At 43.8% G+C, this 22783-nt stretch overlaps 3 protein-coding genes and 1 long non-coding RNA gene across 4 annotated transcripts; 3 read left to right on the plus strand and 1 right to left on the minus strand.

Annotated features, from left to right (window-relative positions):
* The first annotated feature begins 684 nt into the window (after nucleotides 1-684).
* Nucleotides 685-8805, plus strand: HOXA3 (homeobox A3). The gene is given in 4 exon segments (XM_026673550.2): nucleotides 685-1160; nucleotides 4350-4804; nucleotides 4806-4963; nucleotides 7384-8805. Coding segments are annotated over 3 exon segments (1260 nt in total). The 5' UTR covers nucleotides 685-1160; nucleotides 4350-4466; the 3' UTR covers nucleotides 8148-8805.
* Nucleotides 8806-8883: 78 nt separating this feature from the next.
* Nucleotides 8884-20437, minus strand: LOC148128811 (uncharacterized). The gene is made up of 3 exons (XR_015746048.1): nucleotides 20152-20437; nucleotides 16322-16626; nucleotides 8884-9882 (listed from the first exon to the last, which is right to left on the minus strand). It is a non-coding gene; the product is annotated as an uncharacterized LOC148128811 (long non-coding RNA).
* HOXA2 (homeobox A2) lies at nucleotides 13876-16502 on the plus strand. The gene is made up of 2 exons (XM_026673553.2): nucleotides 13876-14254; nucleotides 14960-16502. The coding sequence occupies exons 1-2, from the start codon at nucleotides 13876-13878 to the stop codon at nucleotides 15727-15729; spliced, it is 1149 nt and encodes a 382-aa protein (XP_026529338.1). The 3' UTR covers nucleotides 15730-16502.
* A 97-nt stretch (nucleotides 20438-20534) lies between the features above and the next one.
* Nucleotides 20535-22495, plus strand: HOXA1 (homeobox A1). The gene is made up of 2 exons (XM_026673554.2): nucleotides 20535-21243; nucleotides 21756-22495. Exons 1-2 carry the CDS (start codon nucleotides 20595-20597, stop codon nucleotides 22109-22111), a joined length of 1005 nt encoding a protein of 334 aa, XP_026529339.1. The 5' UTR covers nucleotides 20535-20594; the 3' UTR covers nucleotides 22112-22495.
* Nucleotides 22496-22783: the final 288 nt, after the last annotated feature.

Consider the following 22783-nt stretch of genomic DNA (forward strand, 5'->3'; position numbering starts at 1 on the left):
ATTTAGCCTCTCTGCCATGGAAGGAGGCGGGCAAGTTTATTTCACTGGCTATCCATCCAGGCATTATTTCTCATTTCAACTTGGAGCCAGATTCTTTTCTATACTAAATATTAACTGCTCCTTTTGTAAATGGATGGATGTTCTGTTTCCTCGATGATGTGTATATGAATGTTTGCCTAAGGGAAGGGCAACCTGAGAAGAGGGGAAGTGGGCATAGGATGAGGGTCCCCTACATAGTTTTAATCCTCCCCGTTAAAAGTGCTATAGAGATTGCCCTGGATTGTGGGACAGACCAGAAGTCTACTTACTATTGTGTGTGATGGAGGTGGGGCAATGTTTATCCATATGTGGTATAACTTCCAGATTTTAAACTATGCCTTTCAACTCTCCCATCCCATCCAGAATTTTCTATTATTCATCAAGCTATTGCCATACTGTTGTGTGAAATTTATGTTTGTGTGTGTTTTACACACACACACACACACACACACACACACACACACACACACAAAGATCTGGGGGGGAGCGACGACCTTTTTGTGAACATCCTTTGTCTTGATTAGCATAATTTTCCTAGCCTCTAGTGCCTCTCTGGCCCTTCACTCTTTCATTGCCTCTTTCTTCTCACTCACTCCATCCATTCCATCCCCAACCCCCCCCTCTCTCCTGCCTGCCCCGGACTTTCCGAGGCAACTGCCTCCTTTTTCCCAACAAACGCCCCCTTGGGCGTGCGAGGTTGCACAGGCAGCCCTCTGCCTTTTCCCAGCGATCCGGTCTAGGAGAGAGCTTGTCCGGGGGTAGCGAGGCACGACTCTCACTCGGCCCCAGGGGTGAGGTGGAGGGAGTGGAGGTTGGGGCCGGAATGAGGTAAGGACAGGGCAAGCGGGGGGACACTCCACCAGAGGCAAGCTGAAGAAAGACTTTCTTGGGTGTCCCTTTCCTGGTGGAGCCAGGGAGCCTACGGTTCTGATTCTTGGGCTCGTCCTGGCAGAAGTGATTTGAACTGGTCCCCATCCCGGAGGAGCAGAAGGCACTTAGTTGCCAGGGCGGGAGGGGTTAAAGGGAACGGGGGACAGCCTGATCCCCGGGCTGGCAGGGAACGACTGTCGCCTAACCTCCAAAGACCAATACTGGCTTCCGCCTCAGTCATCAGAATTAAGGTAAGCAAGCCCCAAATACGTGGCTATCAGTGGTGAATGCCGGAGTTTATGTCCTGGTTGATTTATGACCAGAGACTTAAATCTCGGTTCAAGAAGAGTTCACAGGCTGGAGCTTCCTTCCAGGCAGTGACGGATAGACCATTTCACGTCGAGTTCAGGCCGGGTGCCCCTCTCCCTTCAACTTTTCTTTATCTGGCAGGAAATCTTCAGCCGTCCGAGAGGAGGCCAGCGGTGGGGAAGTGGGTGGGGAATGTAAACGGGGGTCCCCCGCGTGGACCACGATTTACAGGAGGGGTGGGTAGAAGGGTAAACCAGACAAGAGCAGAGAAAAGGGGCTCAAAACCTATAGTCTGGTCTGCCAGCCAGGTCAAGAGAACACTGGTGATTTTGGATTCAACCCGGTAGTTTCTGCAAAAGACTCCTGTGCATGCACGGTTGCTTTTCTTGAATTGTGGATCGGGCCAATATAGGAAAGGTGGATTCTTTGTGTGGCCAAAGTTTCCAAGAAAACTTTGCTTTGTTTCAGAAATTTTAGGAGAACACCCCTCCATCAAGTGCGGATCTCGTTTTTTCCTTACCCCGCACTCCCCCCCACCCGCCCCAATATTCCTGAACCAAATGTACCATCCAATGCAGTCTTTCCACTTGTTATAATGTGTCTTCCTCCTAAGATGAACAGGAATCGGACTGAGCTGTAAGGTTGCAATCCTGACCATGGGTACAAGAAGTATGTTCCTTTTAATCAAAGGGGAGACGTTTTTGGAATAAACCTGTGTCAAATAGATACTATGAAAAAAAGCAGGCATCAACTTGCAGGTTGGCAATATAATCTACTATTACTAGAAAGTACAAGTTTGAAGTCATACTTTGAAGTCATTGGGTTTGCAAACAGACTTTTTGGTGATGGAATAGTGCTTATACAAGTTCCCCTCACTGGCTGTTTTTGTGTTTTCTTGAAACAAACATTTACTTTTAGTGAAACAATTCTGTATATAATATGAGCCTGTGTATTAATTTTTTTCTGCCTCTAAACAAAAGCTATTTCCTCTGTTACGGGCATTGTTGTCAACTTCTTTTTTTTTGCACTGACTATCCACAAACAGGAAGGGGGCTGCCTGACTGTCTCACCCCAAAGTCACTTTTGCATATTTTTTCCCTATTTACAAGCAAAAGAGACTTTGGAGACCTCTTGTAAGAGTTCTTTCTGCAAAGGACAGAAAGGAATCAGCACCATCTTATTGTTTCTTAATTCAAGAAGTGAACTAACATTTCCACCCTATCCCCCACTCCCAACAAAAGGGCAAAATGTTAAAAGTCTGAAATTAAGAATGGCTATTAGAAAACAGATAGTAACACTCAGGCTCCCAAGTCAAATTCAAAGTAAAGTTCTGGAGTTTAAAGTAAATTTACTCCCAAATCAGATAATGTCAGTTCCCACCCAATCCAAACTGCAGCTGAAATTCATCTTCTATATTTTTCAATACAGGTTGTTTATTATAACTTTTGAAAGACTTGATTGTTGTTTTTAAAACCAAGCAAACAATAAAAGAAGATAGCCTCACCCTCTATTGAAGGAAGCTGCCATCTGCAAGAGGTTTACTAAACCAGTCTGTCTCTCATGTGTGCCTTGTTTTGAAGGAAAAAAAAAAACTTGGGTGAACTGAAATTCAAACTCCTGCAATTAATTTGAGTGTGCTTGTGAGGTGATAGTGTGTAATATATCCCTCCAGCAAGATAACCTGGCAGCCCACTGTTTTGAATGGAACTTGAGTTGGGAATGTTTGTGTGAATATGAGGACTTTTGAAAGAAGGCATGGAAGTGATAGGTTTTTAACCGGTGGTTCGGATGATCTGTAAAAAGTTCTTCAATTGCAGATAAGGAGTCTTCTGAAATCCCACTCAACCTCTTCTCTAGCTGATTCTGCTCAGACAGGTAAACATTGTTGAGTGAACAAAAAATATTTGCCTGGTTTGTAAGAGTGTTTGTGGTTTTGTGCACCCATTCCTCTGTCTGCATCCAAATGACCTCCATACATCAAATGACACTGCAATCTCAGCGACAGAACCTATTATGGTTGAGTTAGGAGGAAGGTTCAAGCTGTGGTCATGGAGATGGACACTAGCGGGTGTGCCTTTTTCCAGATATTTGTGAATATATTCATGAAGGAGGGAAAGGGGGAAATAATAATTCAAAACATCTGACCGACTGTGCAACCAACCATAATAGTAATAATGTCATGTTTGATACACCCCTCAAATAATTAGACCGGGATCCTGCAAGGATACAAGCAACCAAAGGGACAGGCCTGAAACTTCCCACAAAGGAGCTCTAACTGGAAGATAATTTCTGACTGTTACCCGTTTGCTACATGTGGAGACTATTGGATGATAGAGGCCAGATTTGTGTCCCTGTCTAAACTGGCAGCAGTTAAAGCTAATTTATGCGCAGGAAGTTGGCTGATTATTAAGCAGAGAAAGCTCAGGATATCCCCAGCCACTGTGCAGTTTCATCACACGAGGGTCATTATGGGTTCCATTTATCAAATCTTTTGGTTTCCTAGCCAACATTTCATGAGTTCGAACCCCTCCAGCGCTGGATTGTTGAGTCACTCTTCGTGGTGAGCCTTGAAGATGCATGTATTGATTTTTCTTTAAAAGGCATTGTATCCAACCCTTTAAGTAAAGTACAGCAAGATTTTCTTTTTCTTTCGATAAATAAGGGAAACAATATGATATTGCTCGAAAGGAAAGCAAAAGGAAATCGTAAGTGGTGCTTTGAAGCGCTTCATAGTCTTAAATCAGTTATGGAAAACAATCTGTTCCAACCTCTTTCTTATCTGGAGGCCATTTATTGCAGTGATCGATCAGAGCCCTTTTTATGGGAAAAAAGATAAAACAATTCTTAGCCTGCATGTGGATGTGAGTGTGTGCGTGATTAGAAATCACCCAATTCTACTTTCTCTTGGATCTGTAAACCACACAATCTGGGCTGCCAGTAAATCTCTGCATATCTCTTTCTATTTCTCCCTCCCCCTCCTCTTACCGAAATTCTCTTCGCCTTCAGGCCAAGTCATGCTACTAAATATTGCTGACCACTTTTTCTGTTATGGCTTTCATGTCACTTAGCTATTGAAAGTAAGATGGATTTGTACTATTTCTCCACTCTCCTGTGCTTTCCCTACACCCTAGGTCTACAAGGAGAGCCCATTGGAGGAGAGACGTCATGTGACAGAGTGGTGCCAATGTTATTCTTTAAGGGTGTCAAGACCCTGTCAGTTTATGAAATAAATATTGGGAAACAACGAAATGCAAAAAGCGACCTACTACGACAGCTCTGCGATCTATGGAGGCTATCCCTACCAAGGAGCAAATGGTTTCGCTTACAATGCTAGTCAGCAGCAATATTCTCCGCCTTCTGCTTCAGCGCTGGTGGAAACCGAGTACCATCGACCTGCATGTTCTTTGCAGTCCCCCGCCAGCGCCAACAGCACTGTGTCCCATCACAAGGCCAATGAAATCAGCGAGAGTTGTATGAGGACCATCCCCAGCCAGTCTCTCCAGCCCCCAATCCTATCAGAACAGTCCGAGCAACAGCCTCCTCCGACCCAGCAGGCACCACTACTGCCCCCTCCTCCTCCTCCTCCCCTCCGTGTCACCACCTCAAAATGCTACTGCCAACAGCACCCCTGCCAATGCCACAAAGAGCTCCATCCTGAATTCACCTACCATGTCCAAACAAATCTTTCCCTGGATGAAAGAATCTCGGCAAAACACCAAGCAGAAAAACAGCAGCTCCAGTTCAGGTAATGGAATAGGGGAGGGTTAACTGGAGAAAGCAGGAGGGTTCAGTACTTACTAGCCCAAGCAGCTGATCCACCACCCTCCAAAGTCCTGCTAAACTTCTTGGGAGCCCTGCCTGCCAAGTATTTCGTGGTGTCAGAAAAGAGAGATGAAACGTACCCACTATTTTTGCTGGGAAATTGAACCTGTACAAATCTCTTGAAAATCACAAGCATTATTTTATTTCATTTGTGCATACACACACAAGCCCATCTCCAGAGAGTCGGGTGATGAGAGAGGCTTCAGTTTGCTTGATGGTGACCTCTGTTCAACTCTGAAAAAGAATGTGAAGTTCCCTTTGCTTCTCTCTTTTCAAGCTTGGATGCCTGTTAGAATCATCTTCAACATTCCATACTGCAGCCTCTCCCTCCCCCCACCCCACCCCCCCTTGGCAGCTATTAAACTAGAGCCAGATATGTACAAGCCCCTGGCATGTCTTCCACCAATGTTAGCACTTTTTTTTTTTGCTTGATTCTATTCCAGCAATAAGCCAGCGACCTATTCCTGCTGAAGCGTAATGAGAATAAAATAGCTCATCATGATCTTCAGTCAAGATCAATGCTTTGTTTGATATTCATAACCTCCTTTGATTTTAGCTCACAGACTGGCAGCCTTATAGGAATGGGAACAAAGCTTAGGTTTCTTTAGCACTCTGAAGGCAGGTCCATAAATACATTATGGGTGGATTACAGTGTTTATCTACAGTGTTATTGCATAAGTAAACCCAAATCGATGAGAAAAGTATTAGCGTCCTTTTCCCCAGGCATTTGGCTTCTACTTATCATTTACTTCTGCAATTTATCTTGGACCGAGAAAGTAGATTCTAAACATTTTTGCAAATGTTTTCCTCAATGCATTTCTAATGCTATCATAGAGTAAAATAATCATAGGCAGGCTTTATTATTTAACATATTCAGTGCTCTATGTTCTATATTTCTCTCTCTCTCTCTCTCTCTCTCTCTCTCTCTTCTATATATATATATATATGTATATCTTAGTTTACCAAACCAGAATCTATATATCTTGTCAATCAGAATACTAAGAGTAGATGCTAAATGCTTGTATTTGGAAATAACAGCTACTAAACTTTTCAGATAGATATGCTTTAAACTACAGCCTTATCTCATCATTAAGTTCAGTAGCCAGAAGCTTAAATACATAAATTAAGCTTAAGCATATAAAACTTGAAAGAACAACTTACATACTTCCAAAAGACTATCCTCTAAGAATCAAAGTAGCTTCAGCAGTGGTTTCTTCACTAATGTGAAGAAAAGAGAAGGGCATTTTTGAAAACGTATTTTTCTCTCTCTCTCCCTGTAGACACAGGACAATTAAGTAAATAAATAATAAACAGTCTACCCTTACATGTATTTCAAAATTGTTATCAAGGCAGACTATTTTTACACTTTAAGAGTAGGGAAGGAAGTGTCCTCTAGTTGGTTTGGACTACATTTCCCATAATACCACTACATTGCTTAAGATAATTGGATTTTGCAATGCAAAGCCTCTTCTGAGGCATCAAACAATATATCCCTTTAAACTCAATCACAGATTTGGCTTTGTATCTCTTATTTCATTCTATTCTTTTCAATGGGCTGAAGCTGGCTTTAAACCAAGTAATATTTTGCTTCAGGTCTGTCCAAAGTTACCCTGAGAAGGAAGTGAAGGGAGAATGGATGTTTGCTATCAGGATTATATTTTGATTTTACTGATGTAAGACATCCATATTGTTGACAATAATCCAACTCAAGTAACAAGGAATTTCTGTGGTTTGGCGCTGAAGAAGAGCAGTCTGACAACCATTAGTTGCCTTGTTTACCTTTCTTGTAAAAATTACATTTCTGAGGAGCTGTTATTTCTAGCAGTTTTTGAAGACTGCATTGTTTCTTTTCTAGAAATGGTTGCCTCAGGCAATTATTACTAGATCAGAGAATTAAAATGGGATGGGAAAGACTAGAATATTACTTAGCCTGGTGGTTTTCAATTCTTATAATCTTCACTCTGCATAGCTATTCTGGGGATAAGAGACTAAGAAGTCAAATATAGTTGGAGGGTGCTAGGTTTGGAAGGAATCGGTAATGTTGCCTCAGCACTCTTATGAAAGCTTGCTAGTTTCAGGATGAGGGACCCAACCATTCATCATGATTGATTCAACACAGGATGGTTGAATGGAAGAACACCACTTTGACTCAGGCAGAAATGGCCTTTGATCAGTCTTCCTTCCATTTTAAATACATTTGCTATTAGTTTGGGCAGAGTGAGCCATTCTAACAGATCTCACAGTGTACTTGCAAATTTAGCAAGTAAGTAGTTTATTATTATTTCTGGTCATAGTGTGCTAGGTATCATCCTACTTATTTTGTTCTTTGTATGATTTGTATAGGTGAGAGTTGTGCTGGTGATAAAAGCCCCCCAGGGCAAGCTTCTTCTAAAAGAGCTCGCACAGCTTACACCAGTGCCCAGCTGGTAGAACTGGAAAAGGAGTTCCACTTCAATAGATACCTTTGCAGGCCAAGAAGGGTAGAGATGGCTAACCTCCTAAATCTCACTGAAAGACAAATCAAAATATGGTTTCAGAATCGCAGGATGAAATACAAAAAGGATCAGAAGGGCAAAGGCATGATGACCTCTTCTGGAGGACAATCCCCCAGCAGAAGTCCTGTCCCTCCAACTGCTGGAGGTTTCCTGAATTCTATGCATTCCCTCGTCAACAGTGTTCCATATGAGCCCCAGTCACCACCATCTTTCAGCAAGACTCATCTGAATACCTACAGCATCACTACATCATATCCGACTCCTATCAATAACTGCCCTCCTCCTCAAAAGAGGTACACCGGAACTGCAGCAGTGACACCAGAATACGAACCTCACCCTCTTCAAGGCAATGGTTATGGCAATCCACATATACAGGGAAGCCCCGTCTATGTTGGGGGCAATTATGTGGATACCATGGGAAATTCGGGACCATCTATCTTTGGTCTAACTCATCTCCCTCACCCACCCTCTGCCAATATGGACTATAGTGGGGCAATGGCCAACAACCATCACCATGGACCTTGTGATCCACACCCAACATACACAGATCTTACTTCTCACCATCCTTCTCAGGGAAGAATTCAGGAAGCACCCAAACTGACCCATCTGTAATATATCATTGGTTATATAATGAGTCTTAAAAGCTTCCCAGGTTTTTCTTTTCTTTTTTTTAAGAAATGGAGGGGGACCCCCCCAACTTTTAAATTCTCTTTCCCATCCCCTATCCAATACAAACAGTTTTATTTGCTTCTGGTTTTTATTCTGATGTGTTTTTCCTTTTGGTAAAATGCGTTTTCAAGTTTATGTGACGTAGCAATATTTGTTGCTTGAATTGCTCTCTAGTTTCAATAGTGGATATTTATCTTCTTGAACTCTTGCCTTGTGATCTTGCTTTGAGAGTATACATAGGCTTTATACTCTTTAACTTTGACTCTTTTATCAAAACAGGGTATTATGAACAAATTTTCTATACAGACAGTTCTTAAATGTGAATTTGTTCGTACAGAATCAGTCCCATCTGGGAAACATTTTTTATTTTAATTGCACTTCTTTTAGATAACAAGAAAAAAGGGCGCTTGAATAGGGGCTCCTGAGCAAAATGATTAATACGTGTACGTCTTTAATCGTGTGTATGCTGGTGAACTTTCAGATTTATTTATATTTTTCTGAATAATCTAAGTGTTTAAATTTTTTATTTATCCCCATCTGTTCATATTTATATATATGAAGATATTAAAAATAAACTTCTTTACCCTGAATATTCAGGAAATATTGACTGGCTGTATGTTTAATGGCATAGAAAGAAAGTATCATTTGAAAAAGGAACCAGAATTATTTTATTTTATTTTATTTAAAAAATAATGCAATAAAATCTGGAAAACAACACATCAAAGTAGGAAAGTAATGAATATCTATAAATAATCTAAGTAGAAAACGGGTAAACCGGGATTTGACAACAAAGAATCATAATTTTGTTTTCAAAAGGATACACTTATATTCTTAAAACTAACTTACTAAATAACAGCTTTTATTCTGAATAATAGAAATTTATGATAGATCATTTGATTGCCATCCTCCAGTCTGAATCCAAAGACAAAAGGAACGAGGAAAAGAACGTCGGGAACGATTGAGCCCCCTAAGTTTTAAATGCAAAGCCAACCTTTTTTTTAAAAAAAACAACCCTTTCTTCTGACTGGACTTTTAAAGCTTCCAAAATTTAAGTATTTCCAGAAGGTACGGGCGCTGGTCTGTTGCCTTAAAATCGAACAAAGCCTCTTCCAGCACCCCCAAGGCTGGTCGAACAAACGTTCCCGTCGTTCGCGTTTGACTCCAGACTTAGAGACACATTCAGCGAGTAATTTTCCTGAGTCAGCGCTTGCCTGGCGACCTCCCCAAAGAAGAGCCGCATACTCAGGGCGCTAAACTGCTCCAAACTGGAAAAGATCCCGGTTTGTGACCGTGGCTGATTGTCGGCATCTCTCTTTGCAGATGTGTGTGTGTGTTTGTGTGTGTGTGTGTGTGTCCTAGGTGGTCTCAGTTTCTCGTCTTGTCCTCGTCTCTTCAAAGTGGTGGACTCGGATCCAAGACTAGCGAGCTGAGGGAGAAACAAAGGCTGTTTCTGGAGGAGCCTCTTCCTCGGTCGAAGAAGCTCAGGTGCTGTAACATTTCTCTGGAGGCCGCAGGCTGCCCGGCTGCAGGCTGTTCTCTCCTGTTGGCTGGAGAAGCTCTCAGTCCTTTCTCGCCTCCGCGCGAGGGGAAGCGATCGGAGGTTGTTTTACCCGCACACTTTGCCCCACGGGACAAAATGGACAATCGAGAAACGGCGATGGGCAAGCGTGTTGTTTTCCTAAAGAGAACGAAACTGAATAAGAGTCTGTGGACTTAAAACGAGTGTGTGGGCTCATATTTGCTATGGCATGGATTCAAAGCACATTTGTTTACACGCAGATACAATTTTTCATCCCAGTAATGAAGAAACGGATTCCGCAACAATAAATCTGTTCGCCAGGCGACGTGGGCAGCTTTGAAAAGAGCTATTCCTATTTCCCCCACCAACTAACCAACTTCTCTCTGGCTACAGCAATTGCGGAATTATTATCATTCCGCACATCTTGTTAATCTAATTTCCTTTCACATCCCAATCTTTCTCATTCTTTCTTGAGGGAGGGGGGAGAATAGAACAAAATTATATAATATATAGGTGAATGTATAGAACCCCTTCCATTCATAAATACACACGCACACACACAATTTCTAAACAAGTGTTTCATGCAGCCCAACCGGATCTTTTCCTGTCCCTCAAACACATCTGTGCTAACAAACATGGAGAATCCATCCCCCCTTTATTTCTAAACAGAGAAAACATGAGATTTGTCTCCTGTCTTGGATTTGTTTAGGAAGACCTCACTCAGTATGTATATGTATATGTATATGGAGGATATGCCACCGTATGATTTGGTTATGTTGTTTAATTTCAATAAATTTGCCATCATATTGGTTTCCCTTTCTAAAATATCAGTCTTTATTTTTTTCCGATAAATAAAATCTCTCTGGTATTTTTCTTCTTTCCTCCCCTCCGTATCTGAAAATCTTCCAGGGGCCGTGTGATTGTGCAATCTACTAAATTCCTCGTTCTAATTTTGCATTCCATACTTACAGTATTTTATTTTATCTTCGCTGAACCATTTTCCTCTATACTTAACAGCTGTGTGGCTCCAGACTGAATAGGAAATCACAAAATCTATTGAAAAAGCAAAACTATTTAAAAGATAATTTTTGGAGTGGAGGAATCATTTTAAAACTTCTATCTTTTGGAAAAAGATGAAGTAGAATGGGATTGTGGGCGTTATTTTTCTTCCCCTCTCTTCAAAATTAATTGAAGAAAAATGCATTACATGAATTTATGGCATCGAAAGGGTGAGAGCAAGAGAAAAAGAGGGAGAAAACTGGTATGAGGACAGAAAAACTGACCCTTAGGAAGGTATATAAGACAAAGGAAGTGGGTAACCACCTCCATCTCCACATTCCAATTTGATTTAAAAGACATGTATTTATTCTTTCCCTTCGTCCTGCATACAGTTTATCTGCACGAAAATGTGCATACTTACAGAAAATACAGAAATAAGAAAAGAAAAAAAAATGCTACTTTAAAAAAGCCAACCAAGAAGAAAAGCTCTTTGTTCCAGGTAGTTTTTCTATTAGATTGTCCACTGGAAAAGAAAAAGAACCCACAATCCAGCCTACACAAAAAAACAAAAGCAAAAAATCTTCCCAATATCCTTCCCACACCAATTTAACTCACAAAGCCTCAGTGAACCAAATTGCCCCAGCCGCCTCCCTTGCTCGCCTTACCTCCTTGTGGGATATAACATTCAGAAGCTGGGGTGCACACACAAGCGCAAGCAGGCACACACACACACACACCCATGCACCCCAGCAACGTCTTGCTGTTATCATCAATATTCCATAAATAAATAATGAAATAAAATCCTTAGGCCTGTGGCTGTCTTCCAGGCAAGTTAAAAAGCTGAACTTTCTATTATTCATTGAGAGGGTAGAGTAAGGTGAGGTCCATTTGGGAAAACAAAGCAGCAGCATCTCTTTTGCTTATTTACTAGAGTTTCTCTCTCCCACCCTGGAAACAACCTTTCTTCTTTTTTGCTCAGTCACATTTCATCTAGGAAAGAGCATGAAGCTCGAAATGTGTTCTTAAGGGCCAGAAGCTGTCAAGGCATTTTGGCCGAGAGAAGATTGATCACGCCTAGATTTCAGCAGAGCTTTGTTTGAAGTAAAGCAAGAAATTAAAAAAAAAAACCAAAAAACCACCCACCTTCCAACAACGTATATCTTTGTAAGGCACCCTCTTTCCTCCCCCTCTATTCTTAAATAATTTCCATCTGAATTTTTGCGTTAAGATTATTACAATATATCACCCCTCCCCCACCACCTTTCCTTCCATATTGGAAGGGGGAGTGATTCACTCAAAAACGAAAGAGGCCTGCTGTTCCTTTTCCTTTCGCTCAGATGTGCTTCATCAGAAGATGAAGCAACGAGTTTATCATTTGAACCCTCTTGAACAATTCCCAGCACTAAATCAGAATCTCAAAGTGGGCTACATTTAGGGAGTCCTCGAAATGCACAGGAATACCACCATTCTTCTCTTCTCTTCCCTATAGCATATTTTGCTGTGGAGGAGAGGAAATGCCCTTTTCTGTTCCTTGTTACTGAATCCCCCTGATTCCTTCCAATGTTTCGCCCCCTCCTTTCATTTTTATTTGAGGCGATTGAAGAAGTACTGTTGTGTCCACGTCTTCAGAAGTCTCCAGCGTTGTTGAATGACCAAATCGAAAGAAAAGCCAGCAAAAAAAATGGTGTAGGTCGAACAATCTTATTTGGAAAGGGGATCCGTTTTATAGTTTTTTTCCTACATGATTGATAATAATTTTTAAAACTGATATTGAATGTTGGTGTATTTCTTCTAAATTAAGACTTATCTGGCCCATTTTTGTTGTGATTAAGGGGAAACAGTGAGTCAGAGCCAGCTGAATCCAATATCGTTTTTGTTAATACTCTGATTTGTAACCGACTGCATTTCTGTGAAAGGTACTTCTATGATTTGGGTGTTTGGTGGAAATGCTTAGGATTGTACTATCCAATTCTGTCCAGCCAACTCAAGATATGTACATGACACCGCTGGACTTCTGTTGTTCTGCCTATGGAAGCGAAGTTCCTGGAGAAAATTCCTTCTTTACAATGGATACATGCCAAAATCTGCCGCCAATTGTTCTCGGTACTGTACCGTTCAGAAAAGTGGAGCACCCACCCACCCACCCCCGCCCACCCTCGGAGAAATGCAGAGAGATGCCAGGTCTTGAGGAGGGGGTGGGAAACCCCACTTTGTTCTGGTGCTTGTTTTAATTTTAGGAAGCAATTATTTCTTTCTTTAGGACTGGTGGTGAAGGGGAGAAATACAAATAAAATGCAAATCTAAAGTAGGGCTCAACGCTTGGCAACCCAGGCCGGGTGCAACTTTCAGATGCGGTTGAGATGAGGAGCCGGCAATGTCAAAACTTTGAAGATTAATGGATTACTTTGTTAATGACTCAAGGCGTCAGATTGGAGGTGCTTAAATGATTTGCGAGGTGCGAAGCGCTTGCCTGACAGTTCCAAACAATGAGAGGGGAGGGCGCAGGACGGGAACAAGCGGGGCAGAAGCCCTACAGGGCGAGCAGAGCCGCGGCGGCTACAGGAGCAGCGGCGGCGGCGGCAAGAACGAACGGCCAAGCGGCGACCGCAAGAGACGCAGGCACACACTCTCTTTCACACAAGCACAGTCACTCACCCCAGATATCATTTCAGATTAGGAGGCAAAAGGGGAGCGGGCGAGCAGCGGAGGAGATAAGCCTCCTCCTAAAAAAAAAAAAAAGTGTAAATAATGCCGCTCCGGCCCCAATGAGGCGTTCCTTCTCGACTTTTTTGGATCAATCAAACAGACAGTGGCTTCTTTTGATTAAAGCCCAAATTGTCATTGGGCAGAGGCAATCATGTGACAGCCAATTCGGTCCAATTTCAACCTTGTCTCCATGAATTCAATAGTTTAATAGTAGCACGGTCCCCATACGGCTGTAATCAGTGAATTAGAAAAAAAACACCCCACGAGCGATCTTCTATGATTTTTTTTCCCTCCCTTCTTTCTTGTCTCCCCTATTTCTTTCTTTCTCTTCTTCTCTTTCTCTCTCGGTCCCCCCCCTTCCCCTTACTGGGCCTTGCTCCCCCTCCCCTCCCAGAAGCGCTAAATAAGAGGGAACTTTTTCTCCAAGGGGGCTGCGAGTTGAAGGCCATGAATTTCGAATTTGAGCGAGAGATTGGCTTTATCAATAGTCAGCCATCGCTCGCTGAGTGCCTGACATCTTTTCCCCCTGTCGGTGATACATTTCAAAGTTCATCAATCAAGAACTCGGCGCTTTCACACTCGACACTGATTCCTCCTCCTTTTGAGCAGACCATCCCCAGCCTGAAACCGGGCAGCCACCCTCGCCACAGCAGCGGCAGCCGCCCCAAGCACAGCCCCAATGGCAACAGCGGCAGCCCAGTGCCACCCGGCGCCCTCCAGCCTCCGGAGTACCCCTGGATGAAAGAGAAAAAGGCGTCCAAGAAAACCGCCCTGCCGCCGCCTGCTTCGGCCTCCGCCCCTGGACCAGCTTGCCTGAGCCACAAAGGTCAGTTGAAAGACTTTGCTGCACCATTCCGCTTCCCAAGGCTTCCCCACGATTTGTTTGTTCTCCCCCACCCTCCCCACTGCCTTCGCCTTCTCTGTTGGAGCGTTGCCTTCCTAACTCAGGCGCTGAACCCTGAGGAAGGAAGCTGGCGATGGGATCCACAGGCAAAAGCACCAGAGACACCATCCCTCCTTCGCCCCCACCCCAAGCAAAGTTTCTTTCCCCCTAACTTGTTTAGCGTGGGATGATTTATTTGAGTTGGAGGTGACCTCCTCTTGTCTCGCTGTCCTAGAGTGGGATCCTTGACAGTAATGAAGAGTGATAGATTACTCTTGCTCAGCTAAGCAGCTGATGCATTAATTATAATTTGTGGTATGACTAATATCAAAGTTTGCTCGGCTAGGGGAAGGTTTGGGAGATGGAGCTCCTCCAGCTGAGGGAAAAAGGGGTCCCGGAGAGCGGGCGTGCAAGGGGGCAACACAATGGCTTTATTGCATTCGCGGGCGGCCATTTTGTTGCAGTTGAGATGTTTTTACGCTCTGGAGAGAAGGAGAGCGAGAGGCAGAGATTCCCCACCACCAGCACCACTCTGTTCTTTCCAGACTCGAGTGTCCTCAAAAGGACCAGCTGGGGCAAATTTTCCACCTCTCACCCCTTCCATGGCATGCATCCTTCTAACTGTGGCTATTTTTTTTCCGTCAACAGAATCTCTGGAGATCTCAGAAAATGGAAATGGGGGCTCTAGGAGGCTCAGAACTGCGTATACTAACACACAGCTTTTGGAGCTGGAGAAGGAATTTCATTTCAACAAGTACCTCTGTCGACCCAGGAGAGTGGAGATAGCAGCTCTCCTAGATCTGACGGAGAGGCAAGTCAAAGTGTGGTTTCAAAACAGGCGGATGAAGCACAAGAGGCAGACCCAATGCAAGGAGAACCAGAACAGCGAAGGGAAATGTAAAGGCTTGGAGGACCCCGAAAAAGCCGAAGAGGAGGAGGAAGAGGAGGAAGAGGAAGAAGAAGAGGAGAAGTCTCTTTTTGAGCAAGCCCTCAACAATATCTCGGGTGCCCTTTTGGACAGGGAAAGCTGCCCTTTTCAGCAGAATGCCCTGGCTCAGCCGCAGGCGCCTCCAAGCCTCCACAATGGAGAGTCCCAAACTTTTCCAGTTTCGCCTTTAACCAGCAATGAGAAAAATCTCAAACATTTTCAGCACCAGTCACCCACTGTTCCCAATTGCCTCTCAACAATGGGCCAGAACTGTGCAGCTGCCCTGAACAATGGCAGTCCGGAGGCCCTAGAAGTCCCTTCTTTGCAGGACTTCAGCGTTTTCTCTGCAGATTCCTGCCTACAGCTTTCTGCTGCTGTCTCCCCCAGTTTGCCAGGATCCCTCGACAGCCCTGTAGATATTTCAGCCGACAGCTTTGACTTTTTCTCAGATACGCTCACCACAATTGACTTGCAGCACCTGAATTACTGAGAAAGCACAGACCTTCATGCACCAAGGGTTATACCTTCTTTTTTTTTTCTCCCTCCTCTCCTTAATTTTTATTTTCCCTTCCTCCTTTGATCTGATTTCTTTTTCTTTGTCTGTGATGTTGGAGAACTACTTTGCCATTTCCCAATGGCATTTTAGTTCAACCTAGTCACAATCTAGGTCCTTCTATTAAAGCAATATATATGGCCTGTAAGAAAGTGATCATATCAAATTTGTATCTTCACTTTCTTTTTATTTTTGTATTACATTAGGGTGCGTTGTCATAAGTATTTTTGGTAGAATAAATTCTTGTTTACTACAAGCACCTTTTTATCTCTTTCTCTCTCTTCATGTATAGCACAAGGAGTTGCCCCCCCCCCTCCTTTGGTCTGAAATAAAGCCAAGAAATTTGGTTACAGACCTCTATTCTTTTTTTTTTTCTTGAGAAAAACATTTATTGGAAGAAAGCTACTGAAATCTTTTCCCTCCCTTTCTCCCCCATCTCCCAAAATGGCATTGTTACAATTCTTCCCATAACTTAGAGAAGATCTTTGATCCTTATTAAAAATAAGCATTTCCTCCGTTTAATACATACCATATATTAGAATTAAAATACACGAAAATACTGCTTTAGTGCTATTAAAAGCTATTAAAAACACTGAGTTTGTCTCTTGCACGCATATATATATGAAAGAAAAATATTCTGCAAAAGAAAAAAGCAGGGGCTCCTTAGGAGGATTAGTTATGTAGACAGATAAAATGTATATATTTATATTAGTCACTGTGTTTATTCTTTTTGCGAATCATGTCTTGGAAAGAAATGTTGGTGTGGAGAACCAAGAAAGGTAGGCTTCTGATGGATTTCCGTCCCAGTGTTCCAAAGGTCCCAAGAAAAGAAATCTAAAAGAGAGAGGAAATCAGAAAAGCCATTTGGTAAAATCTAGTTATTAACTGTTCAAGGCATATAAACTATGGGTTCGAAATTGGGTTCAAAGGACAAAAGCTCAGGCTGAAGTTGGAGAAACGGGCATTCTCAGCACAGCTCAGTTTGAACTAGGTTAACAAGTGTACATTTCAGAAGATCTTTTAGCTATCCTGTCCTGCCAAAAGCACATAAAAATTGAAGAGGCCGATCTAAAAGAGCTGTTAATTGAAAGTGGTGGTGGTGGTGTGTGTGTGTGTCCATCCTCTACTGCAGGTTAATTTAACTCATTCATACAGGTTGATATGCGTTATTTTGTGTCCTACAAGATAGCAGCCTTTGTTAACAGATGGGGTTTGTTTTTCTTGGTGTGTGTGTGTGTGTGTGTGTGTGTGTGTGTAAAAACTGTCCTTTTTTTCCTCCCTTTCCCTTGGTAAGAATGCGTATGTATGTTTATGTAGGTACACTAGTATATGGAGAGAGAGAGAGAGAGAGAAAATGATTCAGGCTTTTCAGGCTTCCAGTTTGCTAGCACTTCTGCTCAGGCTGCATTTATTTTGGTGGCAGATTGCTTTCCTGCTTTGCAACCCATCTATGTGGGGTGGCGCAAAACCGCGTGGGTAATAGCTGGAAGGACTGGATGTAATTCTTCCTAAACTCATAAATCAAACGCTTTTTGTGAATGAGAATGTCATCAAAGAGATCAATTGCAGGAACACATGCACAAATAAAAATCCTCTTACGTATTTGCTGGAGTAGGGGATCCCCGTCTAAAACCATTAAGCTTGGAAGAGGCTAGTCATAATTCATTTTTTATTGCTCTGTTAAAACAACTGTTTGGCTAAGCTTCAGGTGCGGCAGGGAATCCCCTTTCTTTTCCCATTCCCCCCTTCCTTCTTCGCCTAGCACGAAGATCGAAGGTCGCTCTTTCATTTTCTTTAAAGAAGCACGTTTTCGTTTATAGGCGTTTTAGTTTATAGGCAAACCAGCAGGTCTGTTAGTTTGGGGAGCCTCCTATGCTACTGACAAAGAAGCTTTCGACACAAATCAGTTGCCTCCAGACCCTAAGCAGATTTTCCCTTGAGACCAGAACTATGCTGAGACATATAGTTCTCACACAAAAAGGGGGGCGAGGGGGCGGAAAGAAATCCTAAACAATGATTCCGGAATGTGAAGGTTTTCGGGGGAATTCTTGAGTGCCTTAAACTATCCGATAAACGCAACAAACGGCGTTGCTCGGTTCAGATTACCGAGGACAGGCTCGCCACAAAGGGGGCTGTAGGGGCGAAGCGGCGAGGGATCGGGTCTTGGAAAAGTCCCGAGAGGTGAAAGTTTTGGAGGGAACTCGCGCGTTCGAGAGTCAAGTTAGAAACCTTGATGGCTGCAAGAGACAAGCCGGTTTCCTTTCTCTTTCTCGCCCCACTATAAATTCTCCCCCTTCTGCACTCTGGCAAGCAAGCGGGGTGGGGGCGGGGGCAGTTGTGTTGGCCACAGAATGCAAAGCTTTCGGGGGGGAAGAGACCCTGACAAAGGGGGAAAGTTCTTTGGAACAATGGGGGAGAAATAGACGGCAGAGGATTGAAGGAAGCAGCAGTAAGCAAAGGAAAGGAAAGGAGGGAGGGAGTGGGGGCGGGGAGAGGGAGGGAGAGAGAGAATGTCTGAAGAGAACAGATGGATAGATAGAAATCGGGCAAAGAATAAAACTGTTCCAATAGTTATTTGGTCTAACAGAAAACAGTAAACATTATTTTTATTTTCAAAGTCAACAAACAAAGGTTCTGTTTTTCTAGCAAGAAACATAAAATCTCGGTATATCTATGTCCTTTCCTTTCAGCTACCCTACAATGTAAGCAACGTTGTATGCTAACTTCACTGATCTGGTTAACAGCTCTATCTGAATCCACTGAATATGCTTCCTATTTTTGATGATGGATCTGTGAATGTGAATTATGAAAATGGTTTGCTAAACTCTAAAGTGGCAAGTGATATTTTCTTTATTCTGTTCCTAAAAGAAACAGAACTAAGTGTAGACAATAAACTTCCAACCAAAGAGGCGTTTAAAAAAAAAATAGGCTGTAGAATTTAGCTGTTTACAAAAATGCCAGAGACCTCCTTCTAAAAATATTAAGCGTGTCTTCATAGCTAATAAGCTTCACATTTTGATCAACTTCTCCTAGGTCCTAACTTTCATAGTTATCAAAATAAGAACATTAGGTTACCTAGGTTACTCTAGGTTACCAGAAGAGCTAACCTAGAGATGTAGTTTTTTAGGAAAGAAAATAGCAATCTAATTAGATAATGACTAGAACGAAATCTGGTATGTGAGTGAAGTAATAACTAACTAGTCAACTGTTTAGAATTGGCACAAACCTTAATGCTTTCAGCAGGCCTCTTTGAAGCAAACGTTCCCAGGGCCTTTCCATGCTTGTTTTATCACTTAATTTTCTTTTCTAAATCACCTTTTTGTGTAATATAAAGTTTTTTAAGGACTTCCTTCTTAAAAAAACAGAAAGAAAAAGAAAGGAAAAAAAGGGGTGGGGGAAAAAAGGAAGATAGAAAAAGAAGAAAGTATTATCAAAGCATTTAGTAAATAGCTAAGCTCTTCGACCCAGTTCTAAACTCAGGAAAAAAATGGGTGACTTTAATGGCACTCTTCCAAGAAGAAACTTGTGCGGTTGGGTGGAAAACAGAAGTAGAGGGCCATCATTTTGAGCGCGGACTTTTTGCTTTCCCTCGTCTTCTGCCACGACGAAAGATATACATCAACTTAGGTGAAAATGAATCCCAGACTGCCGTTGTCGCCTCTCAGCCCTTTTCCTCGGTCCCTTTCCTTTTAATCACGGGACGTGGTCATTCAGCGCTGGTATTTCACAGAACATCCTGCTCTGTTTGGTGTTTTCAAACCGGGTGTACAGCCAATGGGGAGGGGGAAAGAAGGAAAGGAAGAGGCAGGCGAGACTGCGCGTGATTGGCAGAGGGAGGTAGGGTCGAAAACCGGGAAAGAGATGAGGGGGGGGGGAGGAGGCCGAGTGTTTGCACAGGCGCTCTGCTTCTTCAGCTGCTGAGCTGGGCAGAAGCGAAGACCGCTGCCAATGGCAGCCTTTGTAAGCGTTTCCTTTCCGCACCAAACGGCGTCAAGCATCAGCAGAAGCCCGCAGCCTAAGCCCAGAGCCTTGATTTTAATTCAGCCACCTCCTTCCCACAGTCACCGCCCTTCTTGGGAATTCAGAGCCCGCGTCCGCGGCAACAACAATGGCGTTGCGCCTTATTTCCATGCAAATAGCCGAGGGAGGTTGGACTAAGCGCCATTAACTCTTGCTGGGTCGCCCAGGTTCGGACCGTCCCGAGCGAAGAGGGACGTGTCCTGGTTGCCCCCTTGCCCGGATGATCGCCTTATCCCTGTAAAGTCGGGCCTTTAGGCTTCCCCCAGCCCGGGTGCTCTACACCTGGGAGAAGGTGCCAAAGAAGCGGCAACCGATTTGATGGCGAGCGCCTTTGCTTACCTGCAGGCTCTGTGTCCTTCCATCCACGCTGGGGCAGCCCCCTCCGGCGGCCGCTCAGTGCTTTCTGTTCTTACTGCTGTTGTTCCCGCGGCGGCTGCTCCAGGTTGAGCGCTTGGGCGCACACTGGCTCGCCGGCCCAGCTCTCCAAGCCCAACACGCTGGCTGAGAAGAGAGTGAGAGGGAGGGAGGCAGCGGCGGCGGCGGCGGTGTCTGCGCGTCACCTTGATGAAGGGGCGCTCAGAATTTAAATGCCATAGCCAGGGTGATCCATCACCAGGAAGGAACAGGGCAACTTTGGCAGCCGCAGCAATGATTGGCTGCCGCCCTCACGTGGTCAACGCCTCACTGTACATTCATATCATTTTTCTTCTGGCCCCCATGGAGGAAGTGAGAAAGTTGGCACGGTCACCCAGTACTTCGAAGAGCCGGTCAATCGGTGATAGATGGACACGGCAAGGATGAATTCCTTCCTCGATTATCCGCCCATCCTCAACGGCGAGCCCACCACTTGCGCCTCCCGTGCCTATCACCGCCACCACCACCACCACCACCCAGACCATGGGATTACAACCACTTTTCAGTCGTGTGCCGTCAGCGCCAACAGCTGCAACGGGGACGATCGCTTTCTGGTTGGCAGGGGAGTTCAGATAAGCCCCCATCCCCACCACCAGGCTGGTACCGCCTACCAACACCACCCCAATTTGGGGATGTCATTCTCGCACCCCAGCTGCGGGTCCGGCTACGGCACGCAAAACTTCACTGCAGGAGGCTATGGCCATTATCCACTCAGTCAAGAGGCGGAAATCAGCGGGGGCTACTCCCCGTGCGCTCCTACTCTCTACTCGGGAAATGTCTCTTCCTCCATGGTCCAGCATCCCCAGAGTTATGGTGGGGGCACAACCAGTTCTACTCAGTACATTCATCCCTCTTTTGGAGAGGAGCAGCAGAATTTAACCCTCACTAATTTCACCCACTCTTTGTCTCCTCTCCACTCCGTCCATCCAGAAAGCTGCGCTTCTCCTTCTTCTGAAGTTTCTCCACCAGCCCAGACTTTCGACTGGATGAAAGTGAAGAGAAACCCTCCTAAAACAGGTTAGTCTTCATTTGCTAGGTGGTTAAGGCACTCGAGACTTTGAAAAGCTCCTTTTTTGCAGAACGGCCTGGCTTTCCTAGGTATCACTAGGAAAAATGAGTACTTGGGTCCCAAAGGCAACAGGTTAGAGTGGACATTAGAGTCTGCCACCACACCAAGTTAAATTGTTAAATGCGAGCATCTCTGCTAAAGGAATGTGGCCCCGGCATTGGTTTTGAATCAACCTGGTTTGCCTGGCCTGTCTAAATGGCTCTTATCAGGCAAGGTAGTTGGCAGGGTGATATGCAGAAGCCAAGCCTGATGAAGTTAGTTCCTACTGAAGTAACCATGCTTTGAAGTAGCCATGCATAGAAGTGGCTCAGAAAGCACTAGCCACCACTGGAGTCATGCCTTGATAAAATGCTATCTATCAATTAAGGCCTTGAACCCATGCTTATATGCAGCAAGATACGATTGGGTGATTTATGGCTGCTGTTGCTTTTTTCTTCTTCTTCTTCTTCTTCTTCTTCAGGAAAAGCTGGAGAGTATGGCTATGTGGGTCAACCCAACACAGTTCGCACCAATTTCACCACCAAACAGTTGACAGAACTGGAGAAAGAATTCCACTTCAATAAATATCTTACCAGAGCACGTAGGGTGGAGATAGCAGCCTCTTTGCAACTCAATGAAACCCAAGTCAAGATCTGGTTCCAGAACCGCAGGATGAAGCAGAAGAAGAGGGAGAAAGAGGGCTTGCTGCCCATCTCTCCAGCCACTCCAACCGGAAGTGAAGAGAAGGCAGAGGACTCGTCTGAAAAGTCCAGTTCATCCCCATGTACTCCTTCTCCTACTTCTTCTACCTCAGATACTCTGACTACCTCAAATTGAGCTCCACAGTTGCCACACTCCCTGGCCCCCTATATTCAGCCCTAGAGTAGTTAGTTGATAGTGTCCAGCCCTACTTTTGTAAAGACTGAAGGGGACCCCCTACCCCATCCTTCTCTTACCATATTGGGTTCCAGATCAAATCTTTTCTTACTGCCATCCCTCAAACAACTGCCATCCCATACTGAAACTTGTTGGAAGCAAATCTCACTGGTTTTCTTCTTCCAAATTGAGGGGTATAATAATCCAAGACTACTGAATTAGGGCGTGGAGAAATAATAGAAAGCGACTTTGTAGCATAATATCACTCAGATTTAGCTAAAAAGATAATTTTGGTTGGAATAGGCCCCAAAGATTCAGGATCACAGTTTTATTTCAAGACTGAGAGTGTCTTTAATTCAGCATCAGGCTTTTTCCTCCTCAGTGTGCTAAGTACAAGAATTTATTTAGGTGTCTCCCATCTCTAGACCATTTGTGAGAAAAGTAAAAAAGTGATTACCACAATGATAAATATTGATAGACCAGAATGAAGTTGCCAAAGAACATTTATGTAGGCTTCCCTCCATGGCAGAGACAAAGAGGTTCGCAGTTCCAAAAAGAGATGCACTATTGAAAGTGTTTACATGACTTCTAAAATGTTCATGCTTTAATTTAATGTACCTGTTTTTTTTTTCG

The sequence above is a fragment of the Notechis scutatus genome, chromosome Z (genome assembly GCF_049901735.1).
Source record: "Notechis scutatus isolate UNSWTSFEM ecotype Mainland chromosome Z, rNotScu1.2, whole genome shotgun sequence".
NCBI classification, from domain to species: Eukaryota; Metazoa; Chordata; class Lepidosauria; order Squamata; family Elapidae; genus Notechis; species Notechis scutatus.